Below are 21,178 nucleotides of genomic sequence, written 5' to 3' on the forward strand. Positions count from 1 at the left end.
GCATTCCAATTGAGACAGCAGGCTTTCATGATTATGAAGGATGGTAAGAAATGGATCAATTTGGAAGAAAAACAAATAGCCCTAGGTCTGCTATGTGCTTTATCTTTCAAAAACCTTAAAATTATCACCCAAATGAATAACCCATATTTACAAACTAAATTGAGGATATGGAAAAAATGGAAGTTGACTCTCCCCAGGTTGTTCACCACTCACTTCTCTGCAGACATATGCCAGTCTGAAAGCTGATACTGATACTTTTAAAGCTAAAATAAAGAAAAGGGTAAAATTGGGTTATTTCAGACTGTGATTTTTTTTTTACAGGAGTAAGACCAGTAACTTTAAATGTACCAAAAATGGGAATTAACTTTAAAGAGGCTTCAAATTCTACAAATTAAACATTTACTAAAGGATCTGATAGTTAAATTACATGCAACTAATTTTGAATGATCCAAGGTGCCACTAGGTAATGGAGGCAAGGAAGTAATATCAAAATTTTATGGTTACTTAATACAGAACTAATTTGGGGACTTGTCTAGCTTAAAATCAAGATGGGAATATGATGTAAAAGTAACAATGGAAGACTCAATTTAGAAAGGCATATGCATGAAGAAACCCTTTAAGTCAGTGTCTGCGAACATTAAAGAACTTTCACTCAAAATCTTCCACAGATGGTATAGGACTCCATCCCAACATCACATCAACTATAAGCCCCTTATGTTGGCATGGATGTGACACTAAGGGGACAAATATACATTTTTGGTGGACTTGTTTTTGAATACAAGTTGTTTGGTCCCTGGATCACATAGAACTAACAGCACTAATAAAGGAAACAACTGAATTCACTCCATAGCTTTTTATTTTAACAATGTTCCAAGGTACAAATAAAAATGTACTATCTAAAGAACTCATCACTTTACCAACTGTAGCAAGGCGGTCTATTGTCCAACACTGGAAATATTTTGTGGTATAAAAACATGTACAACACTGCAATTTCAGTAAAAATTACATTTAGTTTTCAATTAATTCAAGTTGAGGCATAACCTATGGATTTTGGAGCAGTGTGGTGGGATTTTATATAGTATGTTATTAATACTAATTGAAGTAACTTGATTCCACAAGTAAATAAGAATGTTTGCCTATCGTGAGACTGTAAGATGTCATCCTGTTTGTGGATAGAATATATCTTATTCTACTATCTTTTTACTTTAACCTTATTTATAGCATTTGTACTCCAGATGATTATGGCATAATACCAGTTTATTAATATCACAGCAGACCTACAGTGAAAAATAACATTTATAAGAAAATAAAAAATTGAAACGACGTATTTTTTATACTGTAAAACGTGCACTTTCCATACCAATTGTTTACACAAGGTTGAATCTGTATTTTCAGTACTGAAAACTAAAAGGGAAAAAAAAAAGAAACAAAATGGAGGGAGGGGGAGAGCCTATGTCAGAAAGCAGAGGAAGACGCCTCCAGTGATGCTAAGAGATTGTGGCTATCAGCCTGCTGGCCCAATGCAATACACTGCAAAAGTACCTCTGGCCCACCCTGTGTCCACATAGCGTTGGAGCTCAGGCACTTGCCCCCAGGTTCACAAGAGCCCCAGATTCTTCATCGTCCGCCATCGGTCCTTGATCGCCACAGGAGTGCGGTTCTTAAAAGGGAATGCCTGGGAAATGGCTTTCCACCTCCCTTCCCCAAACTTCTTCACGCCTTCCTTAATCCACTGAGACTCCTCTGAAGTCCAGATCTAGAAAGAAGAGGGCATAGGCTCTCATGAGCAACCATCAAGTGCTGCAAGACTTGCCCCTTGTCCCCATGACAGAACGACAGATACCCCACCCTCTGGAGATGGTTCCATGGCTGTTGCTAACAGAGGATTGCCACTAACATGGGATGTAGCCCAGTAACTCACAGCAGGCAAATATCCAGCCCATATTTCAAGACATTAAACCCAACTTGGTGGCGCACTTAGTCCTCCTTCTGCAATATGTGGGTAATAAAAATAAAATTCTGCTTCCTTAAAGTGTGGTTGAAGAGGCCATCAAAGATAGTAGATATAATGTGCTGAGATTGCCCAGGCTTCTTTGAAACACCTGGGTATCCAAGACCCTTGATTATTTAATTAATTAGGAGAGGCCCCTTAGTCCAGTGGTTGAACATGCAGAAGATCCCAGCTTCAAACCTGTGACATCTCCAGGTAGAGCCACGAAAGAGACACCTGGCCTGGAACCCTGTAGCACAGACAATACTGAGCTAGATGGACCAGGATTCAGCATATGGCAGCTTCCTATGTTCCCATTAATGGGGATTTCATCAGTTATTTCATTTGGGAGGGGGGGTCCTCATCAACTGGCCTCCATTTAGAGGGGTCTTGTCAAGGCAGGCCTATTTCTCCCCACTGGAGTGCTCAGCTCCAGACTGAGTGTAGGCTTGGTTACCTTCTTTTTCGAACCAAAGAGGGAAGTGTTGATGCTGCTGCTGCTTTCTTCCTTCGATTCTGAAACACAAATTCATTTACAAACTTTATGGGATGCATGGAACCACTTGGTAAGCTGGTTATTGCTACTGGCTCAGCAGTTGGGAGGTTTTACCACTACTGCACCTCATCAGAAATCCACAGTAGTGGTCAAATTCCACCCAGCCCTTGGCATGATGTGTACAGTCAACTACTGATGGAACTATGTTAGGGTTGCCATACATCCAGGGCATTCCAGACATGTCCTCTTTTGGGGGGCCAACAGGCCCATCCAGGGGGATTTTTACATTTTAAAGGAAATGTCCAGGGTTGTAGGGAGGGGTTATTTATTCATTTATTGCTTGGCCAACTCTACACACCACTGCTGCCGCCAGCCCAAGCTGGGAAAAGAAGAATGTATGTGCACTTCCTTCCCTGGCTCAGGCTGTCCTCTTTTTTGCTCTTCAAGATATGGCAACTCTAAACTATGTGGCAAACAGTCATCCATGTTCACTCACAATTGAGCATCATGCAGAACAAGAAGCCAGTCTGAGGCAAAAGGCAGTAATTTTGTCAGTGCTGCTGCTGCGCACTTGGGAGTAGGTAGTCCAAATATTTTACTTTTCTGATCCAAGAGCTGTGCTCCCAAATCCCTCTGCTTACTGTATACAGGATACTAGCTGCTTACCAAAAAGTTCATCCTCATCACTCCAGACCTCCTTTTCTTCATCCCGATTTAAACAAATTAGTCTCCTCTTTGCTAATCTGAATGGAACAGAGAAACACAAGTAAGGAAAGACCTACCCCACAAGGAGATGAGACGGGACTGAGCTGCATCAATTAATGTCGCACACAACCGGGATTATGGAGATGCTGGGTTAAGTATCAGAAAAGGAGCGAGGTTAATTTGTCACAGCAAACACACCACTGCAGAGACCTATGGCAGCTTAAATATGAGCAAATAGCTGGTGGCAGAAACACAAACCCTTATCCTTGGTACAGACGGAAGGAGGGATGGGGGAGAGAAATAACATTTTCTACCTTCTGTCTGGCAACTGAAGCTAACATTCCAGGCATCTGACAAAGCAGAGTCCGGCACAGGTGTTTCTGTCACAATAAATTTGTTTAGCAATCTTTAATGGGGCCAGAGACCGTATTGTCAATTCTGCTATCTTTGCAATCTGAGTAATAAAAATTAAGACAAGGTATGTGAACCAGATTCTCTCGCAATCTGCTTCTACTAGCTGGGGGAGAAGATGCACAGCGATGCAACCCTACCACTGCAAACCACCTTTGCCTTCCTTGGAGCTTCTGGGCTGAGGCCTAAGGCCTTCTAATGGATTCCTTGCAAAGGTGAAAGTTGCACCAAATGCCTCATGCTGTGCCAGTTCCCCATCAGACCCCACAGCAGTCATAGCCTCTTACCTGGGATATCGGGAGGTATCATCAGGCTGGGTGGGTTTTTGGGGCTGTGCAGGCCGGACAACCAAAGTTGCCACAGGCCTCTTGGATGGAACTCGGCAGGAAGTTGGGGGGTTCCAGCTCTCTGACCCCATAACCAATGTGCTTATGGACACTGAGCGTTCACTGGGGTGCGGCCTGGAGGCAGCACGGTTCTTCTCCATTTGGCACTTGGCTGCGTGGAAATCAGAAGCCAAACATGGCTTGGGGAAAGTCCAGTCCAACTTGTCCAGTTTTGAAAACTCTTCATCTGCATCTGGGGAATTGGACAGGATCTTGAAAGCATCCCTCAGAGTAGAAAACCCATACGAGCCCATCCTCTTAGGCGAGCATCTGCAAAATAAACATCAGAAGGTTGCTCCACAAGTTTTGCCAATTTATGTTGCTGACCTCACCCTCAAGACCTTGCTCCCCTGGCAGCAGGTGTAATTTGAGTCTGAGAGCCAGAAATTGTATGGCAAAACAGCTGCCCAGCATGGCAAAGGGAGTCAAAACTGTAAGAGGCCATAGGCTGCTAACCTGTCAGAGTCACTGGAAACTGCTGAGACAGTGGCAACAGCAACCACAGCAGGCTCTGCAGCTCCACTGGTTTCTTCTTCTGGCTTTGAAGCTGCTTGGCACTCATCAACCACTTTAGCAAGCTCCAAAACAGCTCCCTTTGCCTCCATCAAAGGCTTTGCAACTGTCTCACGGCCTCTCTCCATAGACTTTGGCTGTTCTTCCACTGTATTTCTAGGCGCTGCCTCAGGCCGGGGCTCTTCCAAAGTCTCATCAGATCTTCCCACAGATTCAGGATTATCTGCTGCTGCCACCTCTGAGGTTTCTTTCACCATTTCCTCCTTGCTGGCCATTTCCAAAGGATTGAGCCTGGTCTCTATCTGATCATCCGAATCCCTTTTTGCCATCTTAAGCAGAGAATGTGAACACAGTTACTAGAGAACACTTCTCAACTTTATTTTATTTTTTCTAGTTATATACAGCAGCCATGCCCAAGCTGGTGCCCTGAAGATGCTTTACCTACAAATCCCCTAATTGTAGGGCCTCATGATGCTGGAGCACAGCCTCATGATGCTGGAGCTGTTGGGAATTGCTAGTCCAAAACATTGTCAGGTTACAAGCTTGATATATGTCAAATGTGACATTGGAGCCCTGTGCTGTTCTGCTGTGGGGTACTTTGCTCTTCACAAAAATATTTCCCAAACACATAATAGTTTGGCCAGGGAGGCTTCTGTCTTAAGCCTCAGGTGCTGAATGTACTTTTTTGATCACAGTGTTTAGACGGCAAGAGTTCTGCTGTGGCAATGTGGGTGATATTGAAGTGCTCCAGCAACACACAGAAATATATGAAGAAAGCAAGCTGCCTTATGCCAAGCCAGACCAATGGTTCATATAGTTTCCTATCACCACACATTGAGTGACAGCGGCTCTCCAGGGTTTCAAGCAGGGGACATTCCCAGTCCTACCTAGAGATGCCAGGGATTGCACTTGGGACCTTCTGCATGCAAAGTAGATGTTCGACTACTAAGCTATACTCCCACTACAACATCCCACATCTCAATCAAGCAGCACTCCATACCCTTGCTTACCTCTAAGAGAAAGGGCTCAGAGTCACTCAAGCAGCTTTCTAAATACAGAAGTATTCTCTGCTGGAAAGCTTTATAGGAGAAGTTCCAGATGGCTGGATGAGCGAAGTTTTTTTCTCGGATGATGCTCTGGAACATCGACCTCATTTTCTAAGCAAGGGGAAATGTTTTTCAGTACTTGCAAGCAAATTGCAGCACAGGGCAGAGATAAAAGCAATTTTTGCAGTCATTAGAAGTTTAAACAAAACAAGCCAAACCACCAGAGCAATCTAGGTAATGTAAAAAATGCATGAAAGTAATGATGACTAGAGATGTGGACCACAATCTGTAGCAACATGGGCTGCTTGTGGATGCAATTTTTCTCATTGCGTAAGGGGGACAATAAACTCTCAAGTATTTAAGACACTCACTGAATTGGAGAATGTGGGAAGGACAAACCATGACTCTGCATTGCAGTGAAATGACCCTATAAGAGGCACATTTCAACAACAGCAGCGACATGAACTCATACCTGCTGAAAGCTCACCTGGGAACTTGGTTCCTTTGACATGTGTTTCCTCAAGATCCTGCTGGCTTGTTCATATTCTTTGTTTTTTAGACAGGTTATAACAGCCTGGAGAAGAAAGACAAAATAATGGTTTGCAAGGAAGACTTTGGGGGACTGTTCCTAATCTAAGAAGATACTGTTCGAGAGATATCCCTCTGGCAATTTTCTAGATCTGCTTCACATTTTCAACCCAGTGTGTTTTCATTGTGTAATATTAGACCACTTATTAAAGAATTAAAAAAAAAAATCAAGTAAGGCAAGTTACTTAAAAGTCTGTAGGCTAACAACATTGAAATAATGTATGCCTCAGGAGAGTCCAGAAGCCAGCTTTTCCTGGATTGCCCCCGAAGGAAACAAGTTTTCAAAACATGCTGAGTTCCAATAAACTCAGGCACTTCTGAGGAGACATTTCTCTTTCATTTCATCCCAACATATAGGAATCGTGCCTCCTTGCTTCTATTAATTTTTGTGAACTTATTTAAAAGTCCAATTTAAGCATGGAGAAAAATAGGCAAGAGTTAATCCTGGCATTGAATTAGCACCTTAATTAAACCCTTTCCTAAATATACTGCATTTTGAAACTCAAGACAGCTGTCCTCATACTAACTAGGCTGAGAAACAGTAATCAGTGCCTACAGAAGAGGAAATGCTAACACTTACTGCTTCCTTTATTTTATTTCTTATTTCTTCTATTATATCAATGCCTATGTCCAATTCATTCTTCATCTTATCCAAAAGAACAAGGGCATATTCAAGAGGTGTTAACTTGGTCTTGGTATCAATGGTCCAATCTTCTTCAATCCTAGACAGAAGCTGGATAATCCGCAGCTGAATGCCAATGCGTTTCTCTAGCACTAGGGGCCTTGCAAGCACAGCTGGAGAAGAACAAGACAGTCAAAACAGCCACTAAGCAAAATCAGATAGTTCAGCAAACCAGGTGTAACGAGGCTTGGGTAAGGCACCAAAGCCCTGTCCCATATATTGTATCCCTGGCCATATACAGACAGACAGCTTCATCCTAACGTGCCCTTTGGCCCAGGAGTCACTTTGCATTTGCTTGTTTTTTTGTGTGTGATCTGCAATATCTTTTAGTATCTATATATACACAAACACACACTTTTTTTTTTTAGTGTCTTAATCTTTGTGGTGAGAGATCTTGCTGGAGCTCCAGTTTTGTAGGGCAGAAATGCAGTATGTACAGATTTTATTAATAATAATAATAATAATTTTTATTTATACCCCGCCCTCCCCAGCCAAGGCCGGGCTCAGGGCAGCTAACAAGCAATAATAAAAACAAGTTGAATGATTACAACTTAAAAACAAAATTAAAATACAACATTAAAATATTGAAACATTAAAATATTTATAGACACACGGAAGTAATTACTGTAAGAAAATGAATGGTAAAGTACAGTAGTTGAGTTTCTTAGAACTACACTCCAAAGGTGCTAGGCCATTCCTAATGGTTGGCTTCTGGAAACCATCACACTCAACTACAGGCCACACCCAAAACTCATTAAATTCAATCTCTTAATACACACATCAACATTCTCCAATTTGAAATAGATTTCACGAAGGCTCTGAAGTTTTATTGTTATTCACGCTTTTATACTGTATTTTATGCTGTTTTTTGTTGTATCACAATTGTTTTAAATTTGTTAGCCACCCTGAGCCCGGTTTTCTGAACCGGGAAGAGCGGGGTATAAATAAAAATTTATTATTATTTCCCTTAATGTCTAAAGGCAAATGACAAACGTTCCAGGGACACAGACTGCATTATATTTTAAGTTGCTTTAGGTTCATTATTTCTTAAATGAAAACACCTAATGATTATTAAATGTAATATGTCACTGTTACTTATTTACATTTATATAAGTGGAACCAGGGCTATTACGTGACATATTTTAATGCTTGATGTTTTAGTATGTTCTGATATGTGCTGTGAGCCGCCCAGAGTGGCTGAGGAAACCCAGCCAGATGGGCGGCGTATAACTAATAAAATTATTATTATTAGTTATTTACACTCACGTTCCTTAGCAGGAAATACCTTTACAGTTATTTAACCCAGCGAGAATGTTCCCCAAATGCCCCTTTCGTAAAACAAACTGGTCTCCTCACCGTATATGACGTCGCGCAGCTGGCGAAAGTCCTGGCTGCGGCCGGCCCGGAAAGCCTGAAGGGCCCGGTGGGCGTAGAAGAGGATGGCCCACCGGTTCACCGCCTCCTCCAAGGCCTTTTCGCGAGCCTCCGCGGCTCCTTCGGGCGATGCAGCAGGAGACGCTCCAGGGCCGCCGCCCGCCATCTTCCCTCTCCCGCGCGCCATCCCGCCGGGAAGGGGGCGTGGGCGTAAGTGACGACATTTAACGGGTCCTTCCCCTGACGTAGTCGGTGGGCGGAGCAGGAGGGGGGACCGCTGGCTCAGAGCCTGGGACCCTGTAGTCTCAGCACCGTCCCGGTCCCAGCGGGGCTCTCTCTGCTCACTCCTCTGCCTGGAGGCCCACAAAGCGCAGAGGGTGGAAGGGAAAGCTATGGGCAGCTCGCCCCTCGCCGTGGCGCTGCTCGCCCAGGGAAATCAAGGGGGCAGCCGGGCAGGTTCCAACAGACAGAGGCAGAGAAAGCGGACTTGGGGAGGATACAAGACGGAGCACGAGGGCCGAGACCGGGACACTGTCTCTGGCAGGGGGTTTCCAGGGTGATGGCTGCTGCTGCTGCAGCTGCGCTGCACGTGCGAAATCACCAGAGAGGGGGGGGGATCAAGATGCCCCGACGGCTGGGGGGTGGGATCATCTGCAGCAGTTGCCAGATGCTCCCGCGTTGTCTCTTGTGCCTCTTCAGCCAATCAAAGGGAGCCGCTGTTCCTCCCTCTCTCGTTTCATGCTGGCCATCTCCCTTCACGCCTGTGCGGCCTGCCTCGCCCCTTCCAGGAAGGCGCCCTACGCCTCTGCCTCGGGCAGCCTGGGGAACAGGGGTCCCGGAGATCGGTCCTGCTTGGTTGGCTGAAGGGACTTGGAGATGAAGGTGGTGGGGTAAAGCCCCACCTGCGATTTCTGGGTCGGGAGACGGGTTGCATATGGGGCTGTGCTCCATAAGGACTTCTTCGGGCTGCCCATAATTTTTCTTCCGCTGTTGATATCCTTTTCTTTTCATATCACTCTGCGAAGTCTTAGCACCCGACACAACATTGCGAAAAAAACAACAATGGGCAACTATTCAAACTAGACCAAAGGGAGTGAAGCTGCATTAAAAGCGTTTTATTTTGCATGGGAAATGCGAGCGGTTTTTAAATACTATAAAACGCAACTTCTCGGTATGCACACGGCTTTCGGCTGCTCCTGAGGGCTAGATCTGCAGCCCTGCTGGGATCATTTCGGGGGGGAAAGGCAGAATGTAATCGAGGGTGCCCCTAAACTCGGGAATTGAGAGACTATAAAAGGAGACGGAAGTTTTGCCTCTTGTGTGTTTATAGTGCCGCGCGCTTCTTTGTAGTTCAGTTTCCGGCTCTCTACCGGAAGTGGAGCCCATGTGCATCCTCCTTTTGCTGCCATGGCGGGAGCTGCGGGCGCGTCGCTCTGGGTGAGGAAGGTCGCACAGGGGGCGGGCGCTGGGCTCAAGGGTGGGCCGTAGCTTCGTGCCAGAGCAGGCATTTTGCAGGTCGAGGTAGCCTGTGAAGAAAGTGCCTTTGCTCTGCCGGGGAGAGCCTGGAGGGAGGCCCGCCTTTGCCAGTCAGAGCAGGCGATACTCGGTGGGCAAATTATTTGCCTCCCGCAGTGCTCTGCGCGCGCGGCCCCCCACCCACCCGTGTTGCTGGTTTGAAGCAACTAATGGGGAAATGCGGAGTGGATTCTTCTGTCTTGAGGCGGGGCTAGATGCGCTGTAGGACGATATGCAGTCTTGCAGTTGTGGTTGCCCAGAAACAGGATACCAGCCTCCAATTCAAGGGGAAAGTTGCACCTCCTTCACTACTGTGACACCTATAAAAGCGCTTAACTCCTCTTACTGCTTGAAAGGGACTAAGCGAAGTTTGCAGGGCTGGTATCATGCCTTCGAGAGAGGAAGGAGCTGATGCCGGTCAGAGCAAGCATCCTGACCTAGGTGGTCCAAAAATCTGTCGGGGGGGGGGCGGCAGGAAGCAGCTTCTTGCCATTCCTGAGTGAACCGTGCAGCTTGAACGTAGTTGCTGGGAGGGCTCCAGTGGCCAGCTGTGAGAGCAAATCGTGTGTTGCTCCTTTGGGGTAGGCTGGAGCAACAGCCAAGGCAAGCAGAGGTTGAGCGGGTGCAGCTTTTGCTGAGCAGCAATGGTTCTCCTGCCTGCCATGCAGCTGCTGAAGAGCTGGAGGCAGATTCCTCTACCAAAAGGCCTCCTGTCAGATCCGGCCAGTCATTGCCAGGAGCCAGTAGTAATTGGAAGCTATGTGTTCCTTGTGTTTGGGCATCTGAAATCCTCCCCTTTTGCCATCCCAGGTAGTACCAGCAGCTCTTCAACAGGATTCCTGCTGCATTTACCGTATTTTTCGCTCTATAACACACACCCGACCATAACACGCACGTAGTTTTTAGAGGAGGAAAATCCGTAGGCATGCCACCCGTAGGCATTTCCTCCATAACACGCACAGACATTTCCCCTTACTTTCTAGGAGGAAAAAAGTGAGTGTTATGGTGCAAAAAATACGGTAGCTCAGAGTGCCCCATGCGGACCAGCTGCTTTCTCAGTTTTAGGGTCAGTATTTATCCCAACTGGGATGATGAGGCAGGGTAGCTTGGCCAGGTCTAGCTAAAGCCAACTTGGAGCTTTAACCTAGATATACCAGACAGAGTTCTGTGGGTGTGTTAGGGTGGAGCAGGGTAGTAGACCTTCCTCCTCCCGTTCTACAGGGGTTGGGTGGGCAGTAGGCTTGGGGGTGTATCTCACTCTCTTTGCTCTCCCAGCGACGCTTTAAGGAGGCAACAGTGATTCTCGGTGGGGGCAGCCTGATCTTCACCTCATACCTGGTGGTCAAGGGAGATGAGCACTTCTACGCTGCGCAGCTGATGCCACTCCTGCAGAGAGTGGTGGGCCCTGAGACAGCCCACAGGCTGGCTGTGCACTTTGTGGCTCTGGGGATCCTGCCCTGCTCAAGCCAAGCTGACTCGGATGCATTGGTGCGTAAACTATGCAGGTGACTGGCGGTAGAGGCTGCTGTGCTCCTGCTTTGGGCCCTGCCTCTCATCCTACTGCTCCCAATCCCTTCCTGTGGGCCCACCATGCCCTTTCTCTCCTGGGACAGGATGGGGCCTTGCCTGTCTCTTCTGCTGCCTAAGGCTTTCTGCTGGTTAACAGGTGCTTAATTGGCTTCCCAGGCAGTGGAAGTCTTTGGGCGCCGGTTTCGGAACCCTCTTGGCCTGGCTGCTGGTTTTGACAAGCATGGAGAGGCTGTAGATGGACTCTACAAGATGGGATTTGGCTTTGTGGAGGTGGGGAGTGTCACCCCAGAGCCCCAAGAGGGGAACCCCAGGCCCCGTGTCTTCCGGCTGCCAGAGGACCAGGCCATTATTAACAGGTAGGAGGCTGGAACAGAGGTGGGTGGTGAGGGTGAGCCTTTGACAAGTCTCTCCTGCAGTGGAGGATGAGGTGATGTATTGAGGAAGAGAGGGGTGGTGGTATTCACCTGAGCTGTATTCACCTGAGCTGTGTCCACCACTTTCTAGGTATGGGTTCAACAGCCATGGGCATGCAGTGGTGGAGCACAGACTTCGAGCCCGACAAGAAATTCAGCGCCAGCTCAGCTCAGGTGAGGTGGCTTGTGTCCTCCCTGCCCATGAGCCATGGAAAATCCCGGCCCCCTTCTTCCCCCCACCCAATTGCTGCTGTACTAGTACATGCTTGTGGCAGTCAGATCTGGAGAGGAGCTTTCAGGGAACGTGAAGAGTGGCAAGGAGCAAATAATGTTACAATTGATTAGTGGAGGATTTCTGGATCCTGCCCTGGACCCTTCCCAGAGCATCTCTGGTCAGGAGCAGTGCCTGCCTGAGTGCCAGTGGCTGCTTTCTTTTACCCAGCCCTAACAAGCCCACCGTGGCCCTGTGCTCTCCCTGGGGAAATCTCTTATGTGTCTGCCCCCTCATCAGGGATTCCTCATGTAGCAGTCATCTTTGCTCTGGCCTTCCCTGTCTGACTGGCTTCTGTTTGTGCATCCTCTCCCTTCCTAGTGGGGATGCCTCTTGGAATAAATCTTGGCAAGAACAAGGCCTCTGTGGATGCAGCAGCTGACTACGTGGCAGGTGTGCGTGTGCTGGGCCCACTGGCTGATTACCTGGTGGTGAATGTTTCCAGCCCCAACACACCGGGACTGCGGGCCCTTCAAGGCAAAGCCGAGCTGCGCCTCCTGTTGGCCAAGGTGGGTCTCTTGCCCCAAGAGCATTTCCTGTCCTCTCGGTCCCCTCCAGTAAGCAGCCAGGGCGCCCTCTGGCACACATTTCAGCGCCTGCTCTCTGGGCCGAGGGCAGCAGCTGCTTGGAGCAAAGGAGGAGCAGCCTGCTGCTCCCATTTCACATTTATTGAACAGTGCCTGGCAAAAGAAGGCCAGGGCTTTGCTGGTACATTGTTCACAAATCCTACTGCAGGAGTTGAATGCATGCCTGATTGAGAACCTTGTACAAGTGCGGCAGCCTTGCCTCCAGATGTTGGTGGTGGACCAACAGGAGGCTGCTTCTATCTCGTCCTCCTTCCATACCTGCCCTTTGGATCCTGCTGTTGAGCCTCTCCTGCTCTGCAGAGCTCAGCTTCTGTCCCTAGTTCATAGCAGGGCCAGTTCCCCTCTCCCAGCCGTGTTGTGCTGCGCTCCATGGCTTGTAATCATGTGCCCTTCTGGGCAGTGTGAAACTTATGCCCTTCTGAGCAGTGTGAACGTGATCTTTGGCCAATGGCTGTGTGCTTTTTGGCAGGTGCTGGCTGAGAGGGACGCCTTGGCATGCAAGCACAAGCCGGCTGTACTGGTGAAAATTGCTCCAGACCTCACGACCCAAGACAAGAAGGACATTGCCAGTGTCGTCTCTGAGGTGATGCAGGGGTGGGTGGGCAGGAGTGGTTCTGTCTGGCTGCTGCCTCAATTATGCCTCGTTGGTTTGGCCTTTTATGCCTTGTTCTAGAGCAGCTCCCTTAAGAGATCACCTTGCCCCATGTGGGCCTCTTTGATCACTTCCATCTGTGGAACTTGCACTTTTAGACCTGCCACTCTGCACTCCTCGCAAGAGCAATCTCGTGAGCATAGCAGCACTTGGAACTCCCTGCCTCTTGATACTGGGCAGGCACCCTCACCATATTGCATTTGGCAAGCGTCCCCAGACATGTAATTTAGTCACCTATATCGGCTTTAAATATTTATTGAATTTATCGTTGTTTTGAATTGAGGTGGCTTTACATACCTTTGCTTTTAGTGAACTGTGGATTTCAGCTGTGTTTTAGCTTAAGCTATATTTGTACGCTATTTGGGAGATATATAGATTTTTGATTAAGTGGTCTTATGAATTTCCTTTAAATAAGAGTGAGATTGGGGTAGGGCTAGACTTTCAGGGCCACCGCGGGCGGTGGGAAGGAGGGCAGCGCATAGGAGGAGGCTGTGGCTCTGAGGCTTGACTGGGCTCCCTTTTTCCCAGTTAGGCGTTGATGGACTGGTGGTCACCAACACCACTGTGAGCCGCCCCAGCACCTTGCGTGCAGCTCTTCGTGGTGAGGTAGGGGGTCTAAGCGGAGCTCCCCTGCGAGAGCTCTCCACTCAGCTGGTCAGCGAGATGTACTCTCTCACCCAAGGTAAGGAGACAGAGGCTGGAGGGAGGGAGGAGGGGGTGCAGGTAGGAGGGACTCCAGAATCCCTCCCACTAGCAGCCTCTTCTTGCCCCCCAGGACGGGTCCCCATCATAGGTGTAGGTGGAGTCTCCAGCGGGCAAGATGCCTTGGACAAGATCCGTGCAGGGGCCTCCTTGGTGCAGATGTACACTGCCCTCACCTACCGTGGGCCACCTGTGGTGGGTGCTGTGAAACAGGAGCTGGAGGCTCTGTTAAGGTGAGTGCCAGGCTGGGCCCAGCTCCCAGCTTCTTGATGGTCCAAACTCAGTGAGAGTCTGTGTGTGTGTGTGTGTGAGAGAGAGAGAGAGAGAGAGAGAAGAAAAGAGAAAAGAGAAGAGAAAAGAAAAGAAAAGAAAAGAAAAGAAAAGAAGGGGTGCACCTAACGGACCCTCAATCCAGCTGTGTGTTGCAGATACATCATGATGTTACTTCAGATTCAAGCAAAGTTTTGCTGATTAGAAAGCACAGCAGAATGAGATTGCTGCCAGCATGAGATTAGGCTGTAGAGGGAGCTGAGCAGACCACATAACTGTCTGTCTCCCACCTAGGTTGTCATGCTGGGCTCCTTATTGCATGTATGCTCTCCATTTACACTGCAAGAAGCTGATCCCTGATACTCTTTACATCAGCTTCAAGTACCTTGTCCTCCTTTGCTTGATGTTCTGTGTCTCTCGCTCTGCCTCTTACACCCATTTCTTCTCTTCCTCCCACATTCTGCTTGCCAGCCAGCCTGCCTTTCCTCCAGATCTGCTTCCTAGCCCCTGGCACATCTCCTCTTGGAAGCCCCTGCTGCCGCCTGTTCTTCCACCTGTCCCTTATCTCCAGTCTCAAATTACCTTCCACTTCCACCAAGACAAATTACCTTATCTCCACTACAGTTCCTTTGTGTCATTTTGTGGTCTGTGGGGCTTTGTTGGCTTTGCAGCAGTTGATGTCTGGGACAACAGTAGTCCCCAAACAAGTAAAAACAGACCTTGCTTTCTATTCTTTATATCTGTGCATCTGTTGTCTTATCCAAACAATCAAATATGTACTACGTAGAGGATAAAGTGGTCTTGATCCTGTGGGTATTTCACATCCTTGGTTTCCTGTGACTCGCCTGCAGGTCACAAGTCCCCTCCCCACAACGTACAAGGATCTGCTCTTACAAGCATAAGCTTTTCTGGTTACCTTTTGTAGCTGGGGAGGGAGATGGGGACCCAAGTGGGGAGCTGGTATCTTAAGCAAATAAGGACTTTGCTTGGGTTGAGGTTTTATCTTTCTAGGTGCCAAGAAAACTGCAGGGCCAGAGACAGCTAGCTGGTCTACTCACTCTGTGCTGTTTTCTCCTTTGTGCAGGGAGCAAGGATTCCAGAGCGTGCAGGATGCTGTGGGTGCAGATCATGGCCTCTGAGGACTCCTGACATGGGCTTAGTGTGACAGCAAGCACTCTGTGGGCACAGAGATGCTTGTTTGCCCAGGTCACCATGGTAGCATCCAGCATGTTTCCAGCATGTTTCTGCTTGTAGTCCTGCTGGCCCCCTCGTCTTCCCCTACATGAGGGCAGGGGGGCTTCCATCAAGATCAGCTTGATTGTTTTTCCAGCAAGGAACAAAAAAGTGCCTCCCTTAAGAGCTTCACAGTGTACTTCTTAATGCAAACTTTTGCAGTCCAGCAGGTACTAAATGTCCCTGGAACAGGATGAGCAAACATTGACACAAGTCAAGTAGGCCAGGCTGGGGCTGGCTTATTTCATCAGAAACTATCAAGCAACGCAGAGGGCCAGGATCTGTGTGTATCCTCAGCCAAGCCAAAGTCAAGGAATTCCCCTCATCTGCTGAGACCCAACAGAGTCAGGTCTGCAGTGTAATTCAGTCCCTCCCAGATGGGATTAAGTAAAATGGGAGTATGGCAGAAATAATTTCTCTGTTTCATCCCAGAGCCCCACTCTTGATCTTAGGATGCTGAAGAGGATGGGGGCACGATCAGCATTGCTCTGAGGTGCTGTGGTATTTTATTCCCTGCCTTGCGTTCGGCGGGAGGTGGCTCTTTTTCTGGGTGGTATTTCAATAAAGCTTTTGTTTATTTGTTTAAACTTGTTTTTATTTTATATATTTTTTAATTATGTTTTTAAATTTGGTATTACAATCCCATATGACAAGTGCATTTCACTTGTTTTATGATGGAGATCAGCATACAAAAGGTTAAAAAACATTCCTTCCAGTAGCACCTTAAAGACCAACTGAGTTAGTTCTAGGTATGAGCTTTCGTGTGCATGCACACTTCTTCAGATACACTGAAACAGAAGTCACCGGACCTTTCTATATAGTGAGAAGGTGGGGAGGGGTATTACTCAGAAGGGTGGTGGGAATGGGTGATTGGCAGATAGCTGCGATGAGCCTGTTGACGACTCTTAACGACTGCAATAGGTCTAACAGGAAAAAGCAAGGGGTGAGAAGGTGAAAAATGGCTTTGTCATGTATAATGAGATAAGAATCCAATGTCTTTATTCAAACCAGGTCTCTCCATAGTTTTAAGTTTGGTGATAAGTTGCAATTCAGCAGCTTCTCTTTCCAGTCTATTTCTGAAATTCCTTTGTAATAGAACAGCTACTTTGAGATCTTGTATAGAATGTCCTGGGAGATTGAAGTGTTCTCCTACTGGTTTTTCTGTCTTGTGGTTCCTGATGTCGGATTTATGTCCATTTATTCTTTGGCGTAAGGTCTGGCCTGTTTGTCCAATATAGAGAGCTGAAGGACACTGTTGGCATTTTATGGCATACACAATGTTAGACGATGAGCAATTAAATAGTCCCGAGATGGTATGTGTGATGTTGTTGGGGCCAGTAATGGTGTTGTCCGGGTGTATGTGGCAGCAAAGTTGGCATCTGGGTTTATTGCAGGCTCTGGTGCCAGTGTCCGTGTTAAGTCTGGTTATAGTATTATTGTGGGTTAGGAGTTGTTTAAGATTGGGGGGCTGTCTGGAGGCAATGAAAGGTCTTCCTCCCAGAGCTTGAGAAAGAGAACTGTCATTGTCCAGGAGAGGTTGTAGATCTCTGATGATGCGTTGTACTGTTTTAACTTGGGAGCTGTATGTGATGACTAGAGGTGTTCTGTTATTTTCTTTTTTGGGTCTGTCTTGCAGCAAGTTCTCTCTGGGTATCAGTCTGGCTCTGTTGATCTGTTGTCTAACTTCATCTGCTGGGTATTTTAGTTCTAAAAAGGTTTGCTGTAGATCTCTTAGGTGAGAGTCTCTGTCTGTAGAATTGGAGCAGATGCGGCTGTAACGTAGTGCCTGGCTATATACAATGGACTGTTTGGTATGTTTGGGATGGTAGCTAGAGGCATGTAGATATGTTTGTCGGTCAGTTGGTTTACGGTATAAGGTGGTGTCTATGCGCCCATCCTGTATTTTTATAGTAGTGTCCAAAAAATGTATTTCTTGCATAGATTGATTCATTGTTAGGTTGATGGTGGGGTGAAAATCATTGAATTTCTGGTGGAAGGTGTCCAGGGTCTGTTGACCATGTGTCCAGATGATAAAAATATCATCAATGTATCGCAGGTACAAGAGAGGTTTGAGTGGGTAGGAGTTTAGGAAACGTTGTTCTAAATCCGCCATGAAGATGTTGGCATACTGTGGGGCCATGCGGGTGCCCATTGCTGTGCCGCTGATCTGAAGGAACAGGTCATCACCGAATTTGAAGTTGTTGTGGGTAAGGACAAATTGGCAGAGTTTGGTAGCAAAGTCCGCTGTGGTTTTATCTGAAATGGTATTCCTTATAGCTTGTAAACCATCGTTGTGTGGGATATTGGTATACAGAGATTCCACATCCATAGTAGCTAGTATAGTATTGTTGGGAAGATTATTTAAAGATTGTATTTTCCTCAGAAAATCTGTGGTGTCACGTACATAGCTGGGAGCACTGATGGCATATGGTTTCAGAACAGAGTCCATATAACCGGAGACACCCACTGTAATAGTGCCAATACCTGAAATGATGGGGCGTCCTGGATTTCCTGGTTTGTGTATTTTAGGTAGAAGATAGAAAGTTCCTGGTCGAGGTTCTGTTGGTGTGTTTGTGAGGATCTGTTCTTGGATGTGTGGGGGTAGCTCCTTAACAATCTTGTTCAGTTCTTTTTTGTATTCTTGTGTGGGGTCTGAGTCCAATTTTATGTAAAAGGCGGTATTGGAAAGTTGTCTGTGAGCCTCCTGAATGTAGTCAGTTTTGTTCATGATGACGACCGCTCCACCTTTGTCCGCTTCTTTAATTATAATGTCTGGGTTGTTTCTGAGATTATCTATGGCTCTCCTTTCGGCATGGTTTAGATTTTGTTGTAAGCGATGGTGTTTTCTGGTCACATCTGTTTGGATTCTGTGGCGGAAGCAGTCAATGTACAAGTCCAGTGTGGTGTTGCGTCCATCAGGAGGGGTCCATGTGGAGTCCCTTTTTGTGTAACACTTTTTCGGTGGTAGTTGGTGGTCAGTGTTCTGTTGGGAGGGTGGTTGTTGTTCTGCAGTGGGTTGTGAAGTTGTTGCTTGTTCTGCTTTGTCTTGTTGTTGTGTGTGTTGAAAATACTCCTTCAGGCGTAAACGGCGGAAAAATGCTTCCAAGTCCCCACAGAACTGAATCATGTCTGGGGATTTGGCAGGGCAGAATGACAGTCCACGTGAAAGGACTGATTCCTCAGCTGGGCTGAGTGCTTGCTGTGAGAGATTGACAATATTGTTGATCTTGTTTTGATTAGTAGCCTGTAGGTTGGAAAGGTTAGAGAGTTTCTTGTTTTTCTGTTTTTTCAGTAGCTCCAGTTGAGAGTGGTAAATGTTCTGTTTTTCCTTTTGGAACTCTTGCCAAGCTTGGTGGTTCCTGATAGAGTTGTCCAATACAAGGAGTTCCTCCTTTATTAGCTTCTGTTTAGAGTAGAGAACGCTGATCAGATGTTTGAGCAGCTTCTTAGAGAAAGTGCTGCATAGTTTTCTTGCATATTCAGTGGGATACGTGGATTGTAGAGGGTTCTTAATTCTAAGACCCTTGGGTATAATGTCCAGGTTCTTGCATTTAGTAAGAAAGAAGATATCAGTCTGTACCTGTGCAAGTTTCTTGGTGAGGTTGATGGACTTCCATTTCATGCGGCTCAATGTGGTGCCTTCCATAGTTCCAGTTACAGATAGGTAGCCGTGTTGGTCTGTCATGGTCAAAACAAAATAAAAAAATTCCTTCCAGTAGCACCTTAAAGACCAACTGAGTTAGTTCTAGGTATGAGCTTTCGTGTGCATGCACACTTCTTCAGATACACTGAAACAGAAGTCACCGGACCTTTCTATAACATCACACATCACACATACCATCTCGGGACTATTTAATTGCTCATCGTCTAACATTGTGTATGCCATAAAATGCCAACAGTGTCCTTCAGCTCTCTATATTGGACAAACAGGCCAGACCTTACGCCAAAGAATAAATGGACATAAATCCGACATCAGGAACCACAAGACAGAAAAACCAGTAGGAGAACACTTCAATCTCCCAGGACATTCTATACAAGATCTCAAAGTAGCTGTTCTATTACAAAGGAATTTCAGAAATAGACTGGAAAGAGAAGCTGCTGAATTGCAACTTATCACCAAACTTAAAACTATGGAGAGACCTGGTTTGAATAAAGACATTGGATTCTTATCTCATTATACATGACAAAGCCATTTTTCACCTTCTCACCCCTTGCTTTTTCCTGTTAGACCTATTGCAGTCGTTAAGAGTCGTCAACAGGCTCATCGCAGCTATCTGCCAATCACCCATTCCCACCACCCTTCTGAGTAATACCCCTCCCCACCTTCTCACTATATAGAAAGGTCCGGTGACTTCTGTTTCAGTGTATCTGAAGAAGTGTGCATGCACACGAAAGCTCATACCTAGAACTAACTCAGTTGGTCTTTAAGGTGCTACTGGAAGGAATTTTTTTATTTTGTTTTGACCATGACAGACCAACACGGCTACCTATCTGTAACTTAAAAAACATTGCCAATGGTGGGTGGGATTTCTCTTCAATTATTAAAAGTAAATCTAAAGGAGCGCATATTGTTTCACTTCTATGGCCAGGCACAGGCATCTCCCAAGGGTAGAAGTTCTCTCATGGAGAAGGCCCCTGCAGCTGCCCTTGGACCCGTGGCTTGAGGAAGAGGTGCCAGCTCCGGGGGTAAATCTGCACAGTCCTGAGAGCTCTGGTGAGGGGCAACATTTGAAGACCCAGTTTGTTTGTATTTCAGTGGTAAGGGGGTTGTGCCCTGGCATCCAATGCAGGCTTTGCAGCAGTGACTGGGAGGTTATCCTAGGAATTGCACCCATGCAGAATAAAAGGGGGGCAGCTGGACGCAAAAGGAGTCAGACGAACCCAACGCCCAAGGAGTGACTTGCAAGGGCGCAAACAGCGCAAATCGCCCCACCAGACTCTCCAGCCGCGGGAAGGGGGGCTGATTTGGCTCTGACGTAGGACGGGCGGGAGGAGATGGACCCGGAGAAGCCCCGCCCCCGGTCCAAGAGGCTCGTCTGTTGCCGGGGTAACGGGTTATGTCACCCTAGATATAAGAAAGGGTAAGAGCGGCCCTTCTGGTGCGCGGGATTTTCGGGCTCCTGAAAACCCATCCGGCTGAAATCCGAGCCGCTTTGGGTAGAGAGCGCGGGACTCGCGTTTGCCCCTCTGTGGGCTGCAAGTGTCCTAGACCCGCAGTCTTCAACCTTTTCAAACATGCATTTGGGGACCAATCTTGTAATCGTTTACCACATATTTGCACAGTGGTGGCGCTGCTCTTGCAACCCATCTCGGATCAGGCCATGACCCACAAGTGGGTCTCGGCCCACCACCACTTGGACTAGATGACCCCCGCGGGCCCTTCCGACTCTACTTTTCCATGACCTATGGCTGGGGAACTTCCGGCCCAGCAGAGGATGGATGGACTACAATTCCCATCCTCGTCTCTGGCCACGCTGGCTGCTGGGAGCTGCGGTCTCTAACAGCACCTGGAGGGCCATGAATGTCCCCGCACAGCTCCCCATCCCTGCATTAGCCCCGTTCCCGCCCATGATCTCGAACTGCTTTCCCAGCTGTCTGAGGGAGCGGCATCCTCCTCCTCTTCTGAGGGGAAACTGCTAGTTCTGCCGCCTTCCGTTCCAGCTGTGCGGAAGTCCGGAATCTCTTCGCGCAGTTTCCTGTGGGCGGCTTTTACGTTCCCTCCTCCGGGCGGCGGCAATCCGGAAATCCCGCCTCTGCATAAGGACTCGGTCGGTCGGTCTAGGAGCCGCGCTGCTGCACATTCTATAACGACTC

At 47.4% G+C, this 21,178-nt stretch overlaps 2 protein-coding genes across 5 annotated transcripts; one reads left to right on the plus strand and one right to left on the minus strand.

Annotated features, from left to right (window-relative positions):
* Positions 1-838: 838 nt before the first annotated feature.
* TERF2 (telomeric repeat binding factor 2) lies at positions 839-8,401 on the minus strand. The gene is made up of 9 exons (XM_081872279.1): positions 8,174-8,401; positions 6,716-6,930; positions 6,035-6,121; positions 5,512-5,658; positions 4,445-4,830; positions 3,890-4,258; positions 3,153-3,229; positions 2,448-2,506; positions 839-1,756 (listed from the first exon to the last, which is right to left on the minus strand). The coding sequence occupies exons 1-9, from the start codon at positions 8,376-8,378 to the stop codon at positions 1,598-1,600; spliced, it is 1,704 nt and encodes a 567-aa protein (XP_081728405.1). The 5' UTR covers positions 8,379-8,401; the 3' UTR covers positions 839-1,597.
* A 65-nt stretch (positions 8,402-8,466) lies between these two features.
* DHODH (dihydroorotate dehydrogenase (quinone)) lies at positions 8,467-15,951 on the plus strand. Of its 4 annotated transcripts, none has more exons than XM_081872282.1 (9): positions 8,467-9,628; positions 10,982-11,194; positions 11,393-11,592; positions 11,741-11,823; positions 12,242-12,429; positions 12,977-13,090; positions 13,688-13,841; positions 13,935-14,094; positions 15,216-15,951. In XM_081872282.1, the coding sequence occupies exons 1-9, from the start codon at positions 9,599-9,601 to the stop codon at positions 15,268-15,270; spliced, it is 1,197 nt and encodes a 398-aa protein (XP_081728408.1). In that variant the 5' UTR covers positions 8,467-9,598; the 3' UTR covers positions 15,271-15,951. The 4 variants fall into 4 exon arrangements, with proteins under 4 accessions (XP_081728408.1, XP_081728410.1, XP_081728411.1 ...); XM_081872284.1 differs by lacking the exon at positions 8,467-9,628 and adding an exon at positions 9,637-10,087; XM_081872285.1 differs by lacking the exon at positions 8,467-9,628 and adding an exon at positions 9,637-9,797.
* Positions 15,952-21,178: the final 5,227 nt, after the last annotated feature.

The sequence above is a fragment of the Podarcis erhardii genome (assembly GCF_964252035.2).
Source record: "Podarcis erhardii genome assembly, chromosome: 7".
In the NCBI taxonomy this organism is placed as follows: domain Eukaryota; kingdom Metazoa; phylum Chordata; class Lepidosauria; order Squamata; family Lacertidae; genus Podarcis; species Podarcis erhardii.